Source organism: Pygoscelis adeliae, unplaced genomic scaffold, assembly GCF_000699105.1.
Source record: "Pygoscelis adeliae isolate BGI_AS28 unplaced genomic scaffold, ASM69910v1 Scaffold62, whole genome shotgun sequence".
NCBI classification, from domain to species: Eukaryota; Metazoa; Chordata; class Aves; order Sphenisciformes; family Spheniscidae; genus Pygoscelis; species Pygoscelis adeliae.
In genome coordinates this window covers 3,817,526-3,837,019 of record NW_008824401.1, presented here as the reverse complement: position 1 = coordinate 3,837,019, position 19,494 = coordinate 3,817,526, and the positions used below count along the sequence as shown (strand labels likewise).

Below are 19,494 nucleotides of genomic sequence, written 5' to 3'. Positions count from 1 at the left end.
AGCAGGATGGGTGAAGAGGGCCTAGACTGCTCCATACTTGCCTGTGGGAGCCAGACCAGGTCGGGGTGGTTCTGGGCATGCTGACACGCGCAGCTGCTGGTGCTTACAGATCCTTCACAGCAGGCTACTACTACCTTTCAATTGTTCCAAGACAACCTCCTATTAATTTTCTCGGAAGTGAAGCAGGTAGCAGTAAACAGACTGGCGGTTACAACAATTTTCAGGAAGAGATGTGATAATACGTAGCTGGAAGTGGTAATATTTTTCTCTAGAGCTGATAAAGGGTAGTCTGCCCAAGGTCATGGTGTCACAGGTATATAGTAAGCACCCAAGGTGAGGAATGATCATGGATGCAGCAGCTGGTACTGAAGAGGACATAATTTACAGTCTCCTGAAGTAGTTTCAGGAAGGTATACTCCTGGGCACCGTAATTCTTTTACACCTCATCCACTGAACTACAAACTGGAAATTGGAGCATTCTGGATAGAGAGCCAACAAAACATCATTTCTACAAGCGTAGGCTGCTGGCCATGATACATGTAATGGTCTGGTCCCAAGATCCTTGGTGAGGCAACAAAGCTATTTTCTGTCAATCACGTATTGTTTTTCTCCTATCCTTTACCAGTAAAAACTAGTATTGTCCCTTCCAAAAGAGATCAATCGAAGTACCATCTGAAGAAAATTGTCTCACTGTCTCTATAAAAAGTGTCATAATTCTGATCCTGACAGAATAGCCCTGTAATGGGAATCCTGATGAAATTTCTACTGGGTGCTATGGAACATTGCCAATTGTCTCCCACAGCAACTGAAAACTTCTAAAATACATTAATTAAGGTCACAGACAATTAACTTCTGGGCTGTGTTACAAGTCATATACTGGGGGGGGGGAAGTCCCTTTTTAGTAGTAGACAAGGACAATGATTAGACCTATAACCTTCCCAGTAAAAGTGGATGTGACAGATGAAAAGCGACAGCCTATATAGTCGGAAGTTTTAGTGAAAGAATGTCTTTTGTCGGACAGTATTGTGGTGTTAATACAAAAAACAATTCCTCGCAAACACTAGATTTCTGGTCTGTTAGGGGTTTGTTTCTGTTTCTTAAAAACTCTGTTCAGTCTCTGCGAAAAGGATGTGGGCAAAATGTAGAAACTTTTAAATTCAAAAGCCAACAAAATGAAGAAAAGGTTCAGCTGTAGCTGTGCTATTATGTGCCACAGTAAATAAGCTTCCTTATTTGCCGATTGATGGTGGCACATAGGTGAAGGGTAAACAGTTGGGAAATCAATTAAAAAGGGAAAAGCTGTTTATGCTAGAGAAACTCTAAAACTATGTGTCCAAAGGTATAAGATAGTTGTGTGTGTACAGGACCTGCTTCGTCAAAAAATAATCTAGTATTAGATAAACAGAATTTACTTTGTATTTTAGAGACATAAGATAAAATTGACACAAGAAAAGGAAATTGAAATTTCATTAATTACTTTATTCATGAACACCATGAGCATGAAACACTTTGCAAACTAATCCAATACTGTGAAATAAATTTAAAGCTGGAATTATCTTAATTTATAGCTCACCAGAGAAATCGCTTTATACAGGATATTTCCTTATTTGTATCTTACTCTATTCTTCAACCTATTCTTATCTTATTCTATTTCTTTAACTTATTTATCTTTAACCTATTTCTATCTTAATTCTCTTCTCCGATGCTAAAGAGGGGTATGATGAAATGTTCTATTCCCATATAGAACAGAACTTGCATAAATACAGCAGAAGCCTCGAGTTTACTTGTTTAATCTCCCCCCTGGTTGTTGAACTTGTCAAATTTTAAAGATCTCTATAACCAGGAAGGGTAGAAACTTCTTTTTAAGAAATTGGGGTTTTCCCTTGTAATAGCAAGCTTCTGCAAGCTGAGGGAAGATTTGGCAATGCTGAATTTCCATTTTCTGAGCAACACAGCAAGTGAGTTAGTTTTATTAATTTTCTGAAACAGAGCACTGCTACAATAGTAGGACAGATGAATAACTCAAATATTGGGCTGTGGCATCAAGGCAACATTTAGGAAATATTTGTTCTCGTTATATTGCAGGTTTATCCTAAAAGGTTCAAAAGACTTAACCTGAAATTTTAAAAGGTACTTAAATGTGCTAATGCTAAATGTTTACTCTTAATTCCATTACTTTGTAACATGCAACCACTCTCCTGGCAGAGATTTTCTAGCCTCCTTCTCTCAACTTCTAGTAACAAAGTAACTTGCTAAACTTTCTGATGTATGCAGTTTCTTCTACCTCAAAGGAAGTACAAGTAGATCTCGGATGTGGTAGGTCAATACCTACCACATTTTAATTCCATTAAAAATACATAAATTTAATCATCAGCTGTCACGTGCAATCTCTTATTTTAGAGATCGCGCATCAATAGCAATCAGATCAAATTTCTGTAGTTGCTATTGTTCAACTGAAGGTTGTTAAAAAAAAAAAACACAAACACCCACCCACAGGCACACATGCCACACCCCCAAATTCCATTCCTGTTAGGAATTGTAATTATGCAAAATCCTGCTGTAGAAAACGTGACTTTTTAGTTCGTTGTTGTGACAAATTTGAGGCTTTAATCTAACTCATCACTTTGGTATCTAGTAACTAATTTGGAATTTTCTGCATAGAACGTTAAGGTGATTCTAGTTTCTCTGCAAACTATTTTAGCTATCAAGTGTACTTTAGAGTGGGGTCATCTGTTCTTATTCAGAAATTGTTGATCTAAATTTATTATTTGGCTTGGAAACCCCCAAAAATATTCTAGCAGGAACCTAGCACTACATTTTTTGAAGAAGAATTTGAGTTCATAAAACTGCTGTCTGTGCTTAAAAAATTTTCCTTTAGGATCTTTACCTGTGAGTGGTTGTTCTTTTTAGAAAGTTTAAGGAACCAACACGCAAAACTTGAACTAAAATAATCATCCTTGAAGAACAGCATACAGGAAGAAAAAAAAGTATATTTATATAAGCTTTTTTTTTTAAGGGCTTATGCCTTTGCTCAACTCTAGAAATAGGTAGGGGAATTCTTAAAAGCCTTAGAGGGGTTAACTTTTCTGCAGCTTTGGATGTTGGTTAGCCTTTGGGGTTTATCACCATTATATGACACACTACCGCAGTTATAGGTCAGGATAATGTCTGGAAAACCAGAGGTCTGTTATGACGGTGATGGAGAGACTATGCTCTTTCTTTTCAGATTCTTTGGAGAATGCACTGAAACAATGCACTCCATTTCCCATCCACTGCTTAAATAGGATTGACTGAGACAAAAGCCACTTGCCAGAGATGAAAGCATGTTTCTGTGGAGATCAAAGGTGACTTCTAGCTGCTGGTCATCCTCACAGACATCACTCAAGAGTTAAGCACAGTGATTTAGATGAAGCAAGGAAAAATTAATCTGCTGTGATAGAGGCAGTGTCTGTGGCTAACTAAAGCATATTGGAAAATACCTCTAAAATGAATACACTAAAATAGGTTAGCAAGCAGTAGGTTTTAGTAAAGAATTTTATGATACTACTCCATATGCTCAAAACAAGCCACACACAGTCACACAGGGTAGGCACTGTGCTATCGTTCTGTCTAGTCTTCTAAGAGGACCTTCTTTCCTGGGCTCTTACAGAGACCTTGGGAATGGATGATTTTGTAGTAATGATGGAAAGATAGGTTCTACTCAGCAGGTGGCTCAGAATGCCTGAGATACATGGCCAAAATGATGGGATATTCATCTCTTCTCGGATTTGTAGCAGTACTTTTGTATGAGTGGCAAAGTACACAAATAATCTACCTGTAAGTTCACGGTTATGACTGAGTAGAGAAGTATGAGGAAACTGAAACAGTTTCAGACAAAAGCCAGAGTAAATTTGGGCATGTCTCTCTCTCCTGTGTGTATGGACCATCGCAGGTGTGTGAAAAGAAAATTGGGGGAAAGAATACTTGTTTCTAATGATGTTTCCTTATCAGTAAGATGAATGCGTTTTCCTTCAATTTTTGTTACAATTCCTGTTTCCTATGCAAACACTGTTAACTCTGGGGTATAAGCTACCTAGTGTACAAAATAGTGACATACACTTACAAGGCTCATTTAGGGATTCTTTGTATACTTCAGCTAACATCACAAAGTCTGAAAGATCTTGAACGTATCCTGGAATGAAGGGAAAATAGGTGTTGCAGTATTATATGTTGTACTACCTGGGCCCTTGCATTTCCCAGTTGGTAATTTGGGACAAAAATAAGGGTGCGTATTCTATCAGATGTTATCCTACCAGATAATTAAATAATCTTGGAAAAAAAGTAGTTCTGTGGGGTGTTTTGTTTGGTTGGTTTTGCTCAAAGTTTGCATGTAAGGAGGAGACAGCCACCTACACTGATGCTAACAGTGTGTGGGATGAATAGGTGCAAGGGGGACTTACTTCAACTCCTGTTCCTTTGGCAACCCACGAGTTTTTCTCATGTCTACTCTTCCAATTCTCTCCTCCATCCCACCGGGGCAGGGGGGAGGAGTGAGTGTGCGGCTGTGTGGTACTCAGTTGCCGACTGAGGTTAAACCACAACAGTATATGATAAAAATTAGGGCAGAAGGGTTAATCTGCTACTCTCATGTTCTGATTCAGAGATCTTCCTTTTTTCAATTATGCTTACAATCTCTATAAAAGAGACATGAAACTTAAAAGATTTAAATAAAATCATCTGCTATTATACGATGGTCATGATGCAAAGAATAAATCTGTGCATCTTCTCAAGAGACGGAACCCTCCTCTCCCCCTCCCTCAAGTTCCCCCCTGTGTTAACGAGTGACATCCTAGACCTGCTGAAGTTAGTGGCAATGCTTCATTAGGTCTATTGTTGTATCCAAGACTGAGACTAGGCATAGTTAGAAAATGGTTATGGAAAAATTCCAGGAAGGTGGATCCTTTTTCTAGGCAGGCATTGATTGAATGATTGCTTAGAACAAGCCTCAATCCAAACAGTATCAAATAGCTAGACGGATGTATTATGATGACAAAATTAATATGGCATTAAGAACAAAGTATGTCTTCTAAAAGTTGAATGCAAAAAAAGCCAACAAAACAACCCACCAAAAAAGTAATTACTATGCTAATCTTTCATACTGAAATCACTGGGGGGGGAAGGAAATAAGATATATTTTAACTTTTTTTTTACATAAAAGCTGCTTTATACATAGTACTTTGCTGGTTCCGTCTTGATATTTAATTCAATAGAACAGAATAGTTTTAGTTGGAAGGGACCTATAACGATGATGCAAAAGCAGATCTAAGTGTATCATTTCACGTCAGTCATAAAAAGTTTCATGTGTCAAGGACTTTTACAATTATTGCTGACAGCATATCAACTCCTAAATGCAATATTGATTATACGGGTTTTTATAGGTACCTTCCCTGGCTGTATTTTCTCCAGGGACAGGATGCAAATTAGTAAGTACAGTCTTCCCTTCCTGCCAGAAGGACCATGACTGGATACTGCCAAAACAGGGTAAAAAAAAAAAAAGTAACCAATTTTAATGCTTTCTACTCCAGTCTTATTAAAAAGTACACAGAGCAGATGTTAAATAATTAAGCTGCCTTTCACAACTGATGTCTGTAGATATAAAAAGAGGAGAAATGCTGCTTTTTATAAATATACAGGAAGATAGATTTACAGAGCCAACCAAAAGAAACTACGTACTGAAACTGAAAACATTTTAGTGGGCCAGGCATATGCTTAGAATAACGAAAGCAAGACAGCTAAGCATCTCTTGGATGTTCTGAGGTGTTCAAACTTCTCAGTGAAAAGTGAGAGATTCAAGTGCACTTTACGTTTTTCCCTTGAGTTTTATTCACTTTCACTTGATGTGAAAATAAGGGGCAAGTTGCATGTGGTTAAGGTCCATCTTTAGGACTGAGAGAACCACAAAAGCAGTTTCTTCTGTGGCTGCATTACAAAAACTGCAACACTACTTGAATTTTCAAGGTTGCAAAAATGGAAAAATTTAAATTCTAACAAAGTAGAATACTCTCTGGACAGAAAAGCCATGTGTGCAGTGAGAAATAAATCCACGGTCTCCTGATGGAGACCCAAAAGCACCTTTCCCTAAGTCCAGATTAATGTTGATAGGAACATGGTGAAGAAGCGCCCTTGTTTTATTCAAATGCACTGGTGTGTGCAACTGGTTTACAGGAATACAGAGAATAAGCTATGCAATGGTTACAGGCATTTCTGAAATACAGAGTTCCTCAATGTTCAGGAAGTGTTAAGAACAAACCTTTAATGCTTTCTCTTCACTAATAACAATTTTGTGCTCTAAATGCAATATGTAGCAAGATGGTAGGGAAAAAAATTAAGGCCAGCCTGTTTGGTAAAGTTGTATGAAAATGAGGGGAGTTACAGATGCTAGATATCTCCAGTATAAAGGTGTTTTTCCTACCTATTTTTACTAAAACTTTATGATTGACAAAATTATTATCAAGTAGAGATTCAGAATCCATGAAACAACATTATAATCTGATGACTTCTTTTTGACAGTGTGTCTAATTTAAAGATGAATTACACTTGCACTGAAGGAGAGGAAAATGTGCCCAATGATGAACTGCAGTGCAAAATCTGTTATCAGAGATATACTGTTCAGTCATAAGCCCAAAATCTTGGATTGTCTTCACAGAATTTGTGCTAGATGTTTGACTAAAATACTTCATATAGGAGATGGATCTCCCTGCGTTAGCTGTCCCTTTTGCCACCGTGAGACACAGTTGCGTGAAGATGAAGGACTCTCCAATGATACAAACATTATGTCCAAGCTCATATTAAAAGACAAAACAGCATGGACTTCTGACTGTAAAGAAGTAGTTTTAACACCAAAAAATCTGGCTTCCTCAAGTTCTTCCCATGGATCATCAAACTGCTTAGTAATTACAATTATGGAAGTACAAAGAGACTCCCCAAGGACTCCCAGTCAAGGTACTGCCTCCGATTATTATGCTGACCGTGGCACTGAGTCAGTATCTCCAAGTTCTAGGAGTCAGCTGGACCAAGATCTCTTTTCAAAGCTATGCAAGCATGTACCCAGAATACTGGTATGGCTGCTTGGATTTCTTTACTTTAGTTTCCTCCCTCTTGGGATCTATTTACTAGTGATTCAGACAGTGACTCTAGGTGTTGTGTGTGTGAGTTTTGTTCCCTCCAGCCTAACTGTATGTCTCGTGTATATCTTCTGCCAGTGCCTCTGCCACGGAATTTATGACTGCTCTTCACAAAGCTGATGATACGCAGTGTTTTATCAATTGGTAAATTTTTAACTGAACCATAAAACAACTTAATCGCAGACTTTAACCTTTATGGACTGTTAAAAATGCGTGTAGTATGACATATAGGTATTTTTGTTAAAGCACAATAACTTATGCGAATACTGGCAAAATGACAACATGCTATTGTTGTGGTTTTTCTTTTACTAAAAAGATGGGAGGCTACTATCCCCTGTTCCTTAAGTAACAAACGGGTTTAGACCACTATCTCATCAACTGCGATTGGAACAGATATTTGAAGGTTATTATTTAAAAAAAAAAAAACAAACACACCCTGTTTTTATCAAATACATTGTCACTGTTTTTTAAAAACAGATGGAGATCAGAAATGCTCTGTGTATAACCTGTTTAAAAAAATGAGAGTCCCATTATAAGCTAGTTCAGGTTTGAGTCAAATCTTTTCTGATGTCAAAAGGAAACAAAGTTGCGTTAAATATTCTGCTCCACAATCAGATTTTTCAGAAAAGTTTTGAGTTATGAGAATTATGACAAAGAAGCTTGTAGCTGAATATTAAAGGGCCAATTAAAGATGTTTTTAAGTAAGCTTTAATATTTTTCATGATACCAGTATGTCTGAAAAATTACCTATCCAAAGTATATAAAAGTAGAAATGAACCGAATTTGTTTTGAAAATACCAAAGTTTTGTTTCCTTAACATAGTTTCTGTGCAAAAATGATTTATTTTTCTGAATATTTGTATTCAACCTATTTGATACTGCTCTACTGTTATTTTCTGAATTTCGTATAGTTGTACTGATAACCTACAAAACATTCTGCACAGTGAATGACTTTATAAAGTTTGTTTACAGTAATTGCTAAGTCCCAAACTAAAAATGGGTATTTATAAAAGAGAATAACTTTTAATTTGCTACCTAACTTAAGCATACACAGTTTAAAATATGTAATAAAGCTGTGTATATAAATACCTGCGTGGGTTTGGGTTTTATTTTAGCAATAACCTGTTATTTAAAGACTTTCACAGTGATTCTCTGTTTAATAACAGATCTGCCAGATCTTGATTTATTTTGAGGCTTCTTAATGAAAAACAGAAACAACAGGAATTTTGTTCATTTACTTTCTTCAAAAGAATTCACTAAAAAGAACAACTCTGGACCAGAAGACCAGATCCACTTTTACGTGCAAAAAGCACAAATGACCTGACTTCAGAGGGAAGTGATCTAAAGGGAATGGAATTGCAGCTTTTCAAGCGACCACTGGCCATGGGGTATGTGCCAGTGGTTTCCAGTGAAGAACGGCTGTCCCACCTAGCCTTCCTTCTTTCCTCCCCTCAAACAACACTTGCAGTGATGTGAAAGAAGCCCCAGAGAATCTTTTGACACACACACGGTGCATCTGACCTTTAACATGGTTTTGGATGAGCTTGTGCCTGCTGATATATGAGGCAACGAATTAACCAAAAGGTAAACCTAAGATACCTGGTTATGTCTAAAAAGTAGAAAATACAGACTCACATTGTAGGCACTTGTAAGTAACTCAAACCTGTTAGCTAGAAGCTTTTCTCTCATCATAACCCGAGGACTGTATGCGCTAATTCATAGGATATAATTTGTATTTCTTATCTTGTATCTCACTGAAGTAGCTGAAGATGGCTAAAAGCCAATGCAAAACACCCTTTTCTAAGGTAAGAAATAGTGTAACACTTGCGTTACCAATGGTCATATCACCCTCTGAGAAAAATGAATGATTTTTAAATACTATTTATCACTGTAGACAGATTACACCTAAAAACCTCATAAGAGGTTTATCCTGTAACTCAACATAGAGGGCAGTCATAGAATCATTAAGGTTGGAAGAGACCTCCAAGATCATCGAGTCCAACCGTCAACCCAACACCACCATGCCCACTAAACCATGTCCCTAAGCGCCTCATCTACACGTCTTTAAATACTTCCAGGGATGGTGACTCAACCACTTCCCTGGGCAGAATTTGTGTCACCCAATTTGTGATTTCCTGAAGCAGCTGATAATAGTATTCCTCCAGCTGATATAATCAGACTAATGAGACCTCCAGCCTATCTCATTCAACTAAGTAGGAAGTATGTAATCTCAAAGTAAGCTGCTGTTCAAGTTTCATGGTTGTTAGAGCTGTGCATGAACTGTGAAGGCAAACATATATCTTCCAAGTGAAGAATCCTTTTGTCTTTCCACATTCACCTCAATTTTTATCAGCAGGACCTGAAAAAGCAGTGTGTGCAATATGGCCAGTCCTGTTTGAGGAACTGCATTACACATTGGGATTAAAAAAGTCTCGTGACTAAAAAGAACCAAACTAAAAACTTGACAATGTATTTAGACTTATGAAATTTTTTTTGATCTGTAAAACAAAAAACCCACAACCCGTAATCACTGAAGAGAACAAATTAATAAAGCTTCTATTTAGAAAAGTGGATTACCTGACTGGAGGTGTTTAAGAAATTCAGGTGTTTTCAGCAAAGAAATAAATTATACTAGCTTTTAGCAAAGCTCAATTAATATGATAACCAAAAAGTAGATGATATTTTAAGGTGTTTTGTGACTGACTCTGCTTCACTGACAAAAACTAGGAACAAAAAAGTTTTGCAAGTAGATTAGTCTTACTTTCACTAAATAGAAACAGCAATATTTAAGAACTTTATTTACAGGCTGTTTTTTCTAATTTCCATTAACAGTTGATGGGGTAAGAAGGATTTTTCAATTTTATTTGTTTTGCACTTAAAATTCACAGCATGTACTGCATGTAAATATTCTTAAGTTTATGCCAGTCTCTTCTCTGTCCCTTATAGTAGTCACAGATCTATTAAATTGCAGAAAATCTGTATTTAAGAAGAATACAAGCCACTTTCTTGGTAGGGGAGATGTTTTCGAAATTTAGACAGACATGAGTGAGGGTGAAAAATGGCTAAAAACTTTTTATAGCTGTATTAGTATAATTAGAGAGTTCTTTTACAGTAGTGTTTCATGCATTTAGTTATCTTATGAAGGATTCCTTACAAATTCTAGCTATTTTTCAGGTTACTGCTCTCTCTTTACATGTATGATTTGGTTTATTTTCTCTGTTGCTAATTCCTGGGCTATGTTGATCCTTACAAGGGAAGTGCAGAAGGAGCTGGTCTCTGTTAACATAGTGGTGCGTGTTTGTGTCATTTGATGCAGGAATAGCAGTGTTGGTGTCCACAGGAAAAGTGCAATGTATGGAGACTCTCTCTGCTTTTGGGTAAACTGCACAAACTTGACTTAGTACAAAACAGCTTTTGAAAGTAATATATGTTACCTTCTATATATAGCAACAAATATGCTAGCTATCCTTCTCCTTCCTTTTTTGAGTTTACAGTAAAAGCAATTACTGTGGCACCAAAGACGTTAAAACATAGAAGTTTCAAATGTATTTCATGCTATGCGCTGTTATATTGCAATTACGCACTTGTATTTGTTTAGACACTTTTAAAGATAACCTATAATGTATTCTCTAATTAGGCGAGATGTTTGAACATCCTCTGTGTTTCTAAACCTCCTACCCTATGGCCATATGAAAGCACTAGAGGATAACTACACTCGAGATGTTTTTCATTCTTCCAAATGTAATTGTACTGGACTTCAAGTTGAAACACTAGTACAACCTCAAAAAAGTAGAACAGAGAAAAACTGGGCTACACTACAGAGTAAAATGAAATACAAATAAAGTATAATTTTTAATTATTTTTACAATTAGTCATAATTCTCCAGGTAATGATGTAAATGCAATGACCTGGCAGACATGCAATGTACAAACACAATGGAAAAAGATATTTAATGAAAATTATAGTGATGATCTCTTTTGCTTTTTAAAAACTCTTTATAAAATAATCCGTAAGTCTTTCATAAAAACACTGACACAGATTAACTACTGACTTTTCTCATTTAAAAAACCAAAATGCTTTACATAATATTTAGCTTAGAAATACTGCTTACCTTAACTTTTTCTTCCAATTTTCCTAAGCGTAGACTGCCTTCTACTATTTTGTTGAGAACACCATGATTCTCATTTTCCAAACACTTGGCCTGCAAACATATAGTATACACAACTTAATGTAATCACTACTTTAGACAGGGCAGACAAAATACATACACTGAGGAAGACAAAGCTATTCTGTTTTAAGCTCCAATAGTCTGAAGAACCAAGATGGAAAAAGAATCGAAAATTATTCTAATAATGGCTAATTAATAATTTGTCAACTGACTGCGGATACTATCTAACAAACTAATACCTTGAAACAGTTTTATTCTAAAGGATCATAGCTAGTGATACCGTAAACCCAACCAATTCTGCATATTTTTCTACAGATGTATGTATGTATATGTAGGGATCCCATTTGTATGCATGAGACTCATCCTTCTGGGTCAGATTTAGTAGTCTGCTCTCAAAAGAGCCCTTGAAATTGGCAGGGGTTCAGGCAAGGAATCTGACATGTGACTTCTGAAATGCTTCTGTCTTATGGCTGTTTCCATCATTTCAAAAGCACAACATTCTCTCTCAGATATAAAAAGTAAACACAACAAAAACTGCATAAGCTGTAAACAATGAAATAATTTTAAAACTGTAAGAGGTTTCAACTGTTAAGTCCACTGAAGGCATTCAAGAGAGAAATAACCAGGTTTTAGGATCAGCAATGTCTGACCTCCTTGAACTACCTATATCATTCCAGAGACACATCTCCTTTCACAGAAGTGAAAATTAACTAGTATTGCTGGAGTTTGTAAGCTTCATGCTCAGTCAGTGACATTCTGATTTACTGTGTGGTAGCTGAATCATACAATACAATAAAAGAATCATTTTGACAGCTGCTAACTACAGTTCATCGTTAGTGCTGCACTATCAAAATTGTTTTAAATAAATTTGTTGCTGCTCTGTCTTACTGGCTTTATCAGGACTGTTCCTGAAAACAGTAAATTTAAGACTATCCATTTATTTTTGTGGAGATGTGGTTACTACGGATTTTTTTTTTTTTAAGCCTCATTACCCTTTCTGCTGTCCCTGTCCTTCTGGATTAAATCTGCATAAAATGAATTTTAACACTTTAATTCATTTAGTGAATTAAAAAAGATTAAAGCTAGGGTAAATAGCAGTAGCTGAACTGAGTAAATAAACCTGACATTACTGAATTTTTAGTTGGGGGGAATGATAATACTTTTTTAATTATACGTCATGCTCAGTAGTGGCTCTTCATAATCATTAGGGTCTGGCTCTAATTAAACATTTTTGTTTTCTAGGCCTTCCCTTTAGACAACCTTATCAGATTACCTGACTACAAGATACCTGCAGTCTAACTTTCTGCCAAGGTAGGTTTTAAGTTCAGTGATTAAAAGTAGGAACAGGTTGTTCTGATTCAGCTCTACCAGGCAGCAAAGTAAACAGGATATTTAAAGGTTTTACTGATACTAGACTATTCCAGTAGAAAAGTTTGTCTCAGAGCATCTCTGCTGTCAGCCCAGACACAGTGAATTTATAAAAAAAAAAAAACCCCACGACTCGTGCACTGTTTAGTATCTAAGCCACAAAATGGAGAAATAATGGACAGCAAGTAAGTACGTATCATCTTCATATACGTACACAAGAGAACGTGATCCAAAAGGAAGAGAGAAATTCTGTTTTGCGTGACAGGACTGGTTTCTAATTGCTGGATCAGTTTATACCCATCTAAAGAAAGACTGGCCATAGTTGACTACATTTTGGGCTGCTTTCCACGGACCCACGCTGAGCTTTTTGCACATGCATGAAACTTGATTTTCTAGTGTGTACTTTCAGGTGCAGGTTTCAGAAGGGAAGAATATGATGTCAAATACTGCACACTTGCAAAGATAGGGTTTATACTACCTTGTGGCGATTAAGGTTGTGTTAAGACATCGTTCTTTCTGAAACAGGCTTTTACTGCTAGAAGTATTCTGAACATCTACTAGAGTATTATTAAGCCAAATGGCACACCCTGTACTTACAGGTAATTCTGGATCTCTGTGGTATTTCTATTGTGGTATGCTGAATATTTGAAAGTAGATATACCAGAGATTGAGAGATAAGAACCAGTTCCCCCAATTCCTAGGAGACATTTATTGTGCCTAGTTTCACAATCCTAAAGTCCAGTTTGCAGTGGACAAGGATTTGAGTTGGGTCACCATAGCTCCTCTTCTACAATTACGAATTAACCGCTACAGAATCTTTTTACCCAACACTGATGACAACCTTTGTCTACGACTTGAACAACAGAGGCAAAAGAAGCTTTATTTTAACAAAGTTTTGTGAAATGGTTTCCAGGACCAATTTGAAGATGGAGTACCAATATGTAAAATCGAAATTTTGTCCAAGATCTTGTAAAGGAAACAAAGTGTGCCTATAAAAAGCCCAGTTACTTCCATGCCAGACACTTCCACTAAACAGAAGTTGTTCCAAAACTCTCAACCAGCCTGTCAAAATGACTGCTCACCAAAAAGGAGCAATAATGTGCATGTGCTTCCACAGTAGAAGGTCCATACAGATCACTTTGAGGATAATAGTTTACCTTAAGATCCAGAAACGTGTATGGAAAACTTATGATTGCGTGCTATTTTTAATACATGTAGCTTCAACAACTGAAGCCAATCTCTAAAATCAGATTAAAAAATTCTTTTAAACTTGATATATACCATTGCAGACCCTAATGCTGCTGTGAGTTAAGGCTTAATTATGTTATCTCCAGAAATTAGGGTAGTTGCTTTTAACCACTCTTCTAGAAAATAATCTTTTGCTGCTCCTGTCCTATTTGCAAAAGCCTACTTAATTTCAGTTTAAGGACTTAGCTATTTATAGCTTTCTTCTTTGATAATGCAAATTAACAATAAGTTGTGCCAGTAGGATAAGTGCGTGAAATATCAATTAAGTCATATTAATTATTTAAAGGTAATTACCAAAAAAATAAGATGATCACGCTCCCGAGCCATCTTCTCCACCAAACCAATAAGATTTGTTAGATAGTGATGGGCTGCAACTTCTTTTTCCATTGCTTCCTCCAACTGCAGTTTCAAAAGACCTATTTTCTTCTTTAATCTCCTATAAAATTACAGAAAAAGGAAAATTTTCAGATTGGGAATTAATAATGGCATTAAAAGAACTTGCACTGCATGTGCAAATCAACTTGTACAAGTCTCCAACAATCAAATATACTGTTAAAGATGCATTGACTCAAAATATTTGCAGCGCTGAAAGTATCATTTCCCACTTTTGGGGGCTGTTATTCTTTACAATATGTTGTGTGAATAACAACAGTAACAATGATTCAAAAGAACAATTTGTGCAATGGCTACAAGCTTGTATTTCTTAAGAAATATAACAATAATATTGTTTTTACTTTTTGAAGTATTGTGAGCCCAACTCTGAACCACTTGGATGCATGAGAAGGTCTGCAAAGAGTGTAATACCCTATTCTTCAGGTGAGTACACAAATTATTAATTACTATAGCTAACTACTAGCATTAAAGATATATTCTTAATTTGCACATAGACATAGAAAAGTGTGCATGAAAACATATAAAGCTTAGCAAAGTTACTTTACGACCAGGCCTTTAAATGTGACAAAGATGTCTTTAGGAAACATGATTTTTCTGTAGTAGGTAGAAATTACACACTCTGGGATATCAGACAATATTTTTAGAGATATTTCTGCTGTTATTTTTAGAAATGTAAGTATATCTACATAAGAAAATGAGAATGTGATGTGACCTGTTTGTCTTTTGTGTCATTTCCATCTCAGCTTCCAGGATCTTGTTGTCAGCCATGAAGTTATTTTTCTCTAAAAGCAGTTTCTTGTTTTGAGCTTGCAGTGATGCTATCTTTCCTACTAGATTTTCCACCTCACAGCGCTTTTTCTCCTGCTCCTGTTGTAAATGGCTGAAAAAACCAACAGCATAGAACAGGCATCATGTATAAACCTGCTTCACTAAAAAGCTAAGTTACCATAAGATACCCATGTTGAAGGTATGAAAAAGATACATTGAGAATGCTTAATGTTCAGTGGTGACATCAGAGCGGTATTACAATCTCATGACATATCAAATCATGAATAAAGCGTAATACAAACAAAATTATTCAAATAATTCATCCTGACTGCACTTGAAAGAGAGTTTAAATTATAAAAATATCCTATATAGTCCAAATGTATTCCCTTCCTAATTGTTTTTTTTCAAAAATTACTAGCAATGCCAAAAAAGGCTGAGAACTTCTCAGGAAGGCACTGTACTAAGGAACAGTAACTTGCACTATCCTAGGCTTGAAAGCAAACAAATTTAGAGAATGTCTTTAGAAAAACATTACTTTACAGACTATACTGCATGACAGCACTTTGTTGTTTTGTCTTTTTTTCCACATTGCAAAGACTGGAGAAACATAGTATTTTTAGTTTAGAATTTCAGGATCCTTCAGATGTTTTCCCAAAGATGGGAACAAAAGAATGAGAACAGTTATATACACTGTTGATAGAAGTAATTAGATTTGACAAAAATCCTATTTTTAATGCCTCCTCTTCTACTATTTAAAAAGGTACATTAGCAGTACGTACTCTATGGTGGAAACACTTCTACTGATGCCTCTAGAGCTGGGATTTCCTTCTGTAATTTTAATTGTCTATAAAAAGCGAGACAGTATTTTTGAAATATTTCTTTACCTTTCTTTGTTCTTTGGTAGTTACCTTCATAGGTTACCAGCGTAAGTTTCCACTCGCCTCCCACCTACAGAGTGATGTGTATGCAGATCTGTTCATGTGAATGCTTTGCAGAATTGTTTGTGCACCGTACGTAAACTCATACCTTTTTAAATCATTCACCAAAGCAAAGTGCTCCTCTGCTGCTATTCTGCTATCCAGTTTGGCTTTCAGCTCTTCACAAGTAGAACGCAAAGCTTCCAACTGCTTCTGGTACTCTGCTAGCTCTTCTTCTTGACTCTGTTTCTTACCTTCCAAGATTATTATCTGTTTGGTCAATTTTGAAGCTTTTGGGAGGAAAAAAACACAGCTGGGTACAGCAGAACTAATTCAATCACCTAGTGAAACTCCAACTAAACGAGTAATATGTTAATTCCTAGTTGTTCATAGCATTATGTAACAGTGGATTTGTCAGTTTGTTTTGAACAGCTTGGATTTTTTTTTTTGGCTGTCTCAAGTTGTTTTGGAAAAGTGCCAAAAACTTCAAGACTACTTCTTTTCAGGGCTATAAGCTATTTGCTCACTGAAATGTCATTTTACTCTGAAAAATCCTCTGATTCAGATTTACTAATTCAGGAAAAGAACCTAAAACAAAACATGACTTTTGTAGCCTAGTAGGTAGGGCACACATCTATAGACTGCCTAGTTTCTGTTCAGTGATCTCTGAGTTCTTCTTGTAGGATGCATTTCAATCACTGGATACACTGCCGAAACAGTTGTAGGAACTGAATGGAAGATCAGGGCTCTTGTTTCCTCGGGAGAGCTCCAGCAATAGATAACAAAAATCCATCAGCGTTTACTAGGGGTGTTCTGACAACTCACAACAGATCAAGCTATTTTGAGACTTGGAAAGAGGAAAACCTGATTTTGGGGTATTGCCTGGCCTTTGGCCTGCTACATGATGAGTTGTTATCTTCTAAACACAGATGGATGTAGAGAGAGAAATCTCTAAACAAGAAACTCAGAAACTTTAAAAGCAGAAAGGAAGTATTTATGGAATTAGGTGGCAGATGAATTAAAAAAAAAAATTCAGAATTGGAGTTTTGCCATGTAGGTTCACGTAAGGAAACGATTCTTATCAACGACTTATGTTAATTGCACATACTTAAATGTTTTTCAGAACATCCTAATCTGTGAATTAAGATTCAATCTTCCTTTTTAAACTTCACTAAGAAATCTTTCAGGTTTTGGATTTTAAACTATAACATGCTTGTTCTTTCTAATATCCAGTCAGAAGGCTATTAACAAGAAATATCCAGAGGAATCTGCCGATCCAAAAAATAACTATCAGCAGAAAAATTAAACTTGGTCAAGAAATAATATTTACAAGCAAGACAAGGAATATGAAGTGTTCTGAATTAAAGCAAATACAAACCTCTGATAAAACAGCAATAGATAACAGATTATTACTTGAAGATGCATGTAAATTTAAGCAGTATCAAATTATGAAAGTGTAAAATCAAATACTGGTACTGATGATATAATTAACTATTTTATTAAGCGATAAATACTGGTTACAAAGCAGAAAATGAAAAAAACCCCTACAAATTCTAAATTGAACATTTAAATAAGCAAATACCTCACAAATACCAACCTGTAAAGTTTAAAGTGCTCTTAAATTATGAAAATGCGTGTATTGCTGTTTAACAGTTCTTACTACTTTTTCAGAGGAAGCAAGTCAAAATGGAGTACGCTGTATAGTGTCAATAGGTGATACTGACATTTCTTTTTACTGTCAGTTGACATCCAGACCTTGATCTCGTATTGGTGTTACCTGCATTCAGCGATGCTTTGTAGGCATATATGAAGTTGCAGAAAAATCCCAGAACCCAAAAAACCCCACTAAAACAAAAAAAAACCCCACAAACAAAAAACCAAACCTGCAGTAGCATCTTTGGTGTAGTTCAAATGACTAGCAACTCAAGCACTTTACCTTCTTGAACATGTTGTCTGTGACTGTCTTTTGTTTTAGCTTGTTGAATTTCTAGTTGCTCCATCAACAATCCGTTTTCTTCCAAGACCAGCTTGGCCTGAGTTTGCAGCTGTTGCCTGCAATGACACCCAGCTTATAAATAAAATATAATTCAAATATTAAGTTATGTCCAAAGAAAAAACACAACTGACTTCCAACAGTGTAAATTTATAAAATCATATTTGAACCTCTTTAAAAAAAAAATTAAAAACTCTTATTGAAAGCAATGTCAGAACCCAAGGTGAGCTTATTAGAGACATGAACTCACAACCCTCAATATGTAAGTTATTTTAAATAAGGTTTAAAATCTTTGACTAACTAAAGCAAAAATTCCCTATAGAAATGAGGAGAAATATGTATGTGTGAATTAGAATCATAGCATCATAAAATGGTTGAGGTTGGAAGGGATCTCTGGAGGTCATCTGGTCCAACCCCCCTGCTCAAGCAGGGGCACCTAGAGCCAGCTGCCCAGGACCACGTCCTGATGGCTTTTGAATATCTCTAGGGACGGAGACTCCGCAACATCTCTGGACATCTTGTTGCAGTGCTCACAGTGAAAAACTGTTTCCTTGTGTTCAGAGGGAACCTCCTGTGTTTCAGTTTGTGCCCATCGCCTCTTGTCCTGTCACAGGCCACCACTGAAAAGAGCCTGGCTCTGTCTTTACACCCTCCCTTCAGGCATTTATATACAGTGATAAGATCCCCCCTGAGCCTTCTCTTCTCTAGGTGAAACAGTCCCAGCTCCCTCAGACTTTTCTCATATGACAGAATTAAAGCTACATAATGGTGCCAGATGACTTGGAGACAGCTATGTAACTAGTAACTGAACGAAATTTGTTTTCAAAACATGCATCTATCAGATCCATCAAATCACGGATCTACTTGGCTTTGATATCTGGAAAAATACTGCCAGTGTATTTTATGGGCCTATAAAGAAGATGGGCGTTTAAACTGAACTATCCCGAGCAGAGAACTTAACTCTCTGCTGTATAACTAGTATTAATTCTGCTCTCAGGAAAACCAATACCAGTCTTTCTGATGTTAACAAAAGCTTAAGAAACTATTTGCTGTTCTAGTAATAGCCTAAAAAGTTAAGAAGTATTAGCCACAATGCAAGTAGAAATACAGTACAAGTGTCAAATGATATCACATGAATTGAAACTCAAGAGTTGTCATCAATCAATCAGCAAGAGTAGCCTAAACCCAAACAAAGTGTTGCAAAATAGGCTGTTACCAAGGATTTCTGATGACAGTAACTAACACAACCTATTATCTACTTTGTTCATGTGTGGCCTCACCTAGATAAAAATGCATCCTATTGTGTATAGATCTAGATATGGACAATTTTCCCTACCATCAAATGATATTCTGACTAAAATTTAAGCTGAACCATACAGCTAACAATTGTTGTCTGGCAGCTGACAAATACAGTCTTAAACATTGTACCCTGAAGATTTTTGCAAACACAGAAATGCAAGTCAGCTTACACTTGTAT

At 36.3% G+C, this 19,494-nt stretch overlaps 1 protein-coding gene across 1 annotated transcript in view; it reads right to left on the bottom strand.

Moving 5' to 3' along the window:
- Positions 1-19,494, bottom strand: part of CEP89 (centrosomal protein 89kDa) — a 45,270-nt gene that overhangs the window by 9,776 nt on the left and 16,000 nt on the right. The window contains exons 13-17 of the mRNA XM_009320273.1: positions 17,961-18,076; positions 16,134-16,314; positions 15,052-15,219; positions 14,241-14,382; positions 11,274-11,363 (exon numbers count right to left, since the gene is read on the bottom strand). Coding sequence (XP_009318548.1) covers positions 11,274-11,363; positions 14,241-14,382; positions 15,052-15,219; positions 16,134-16,314; positions 17,961-18,076 — 697 coding nt within the window. The remainder of the gene's footprint in view (positions 1-11,273; positions 11,364-14,240; positions 14,383-15,051; positions 15,220-16,133; positions 16,315-17,960; positions 18,077-19,494) is intronic.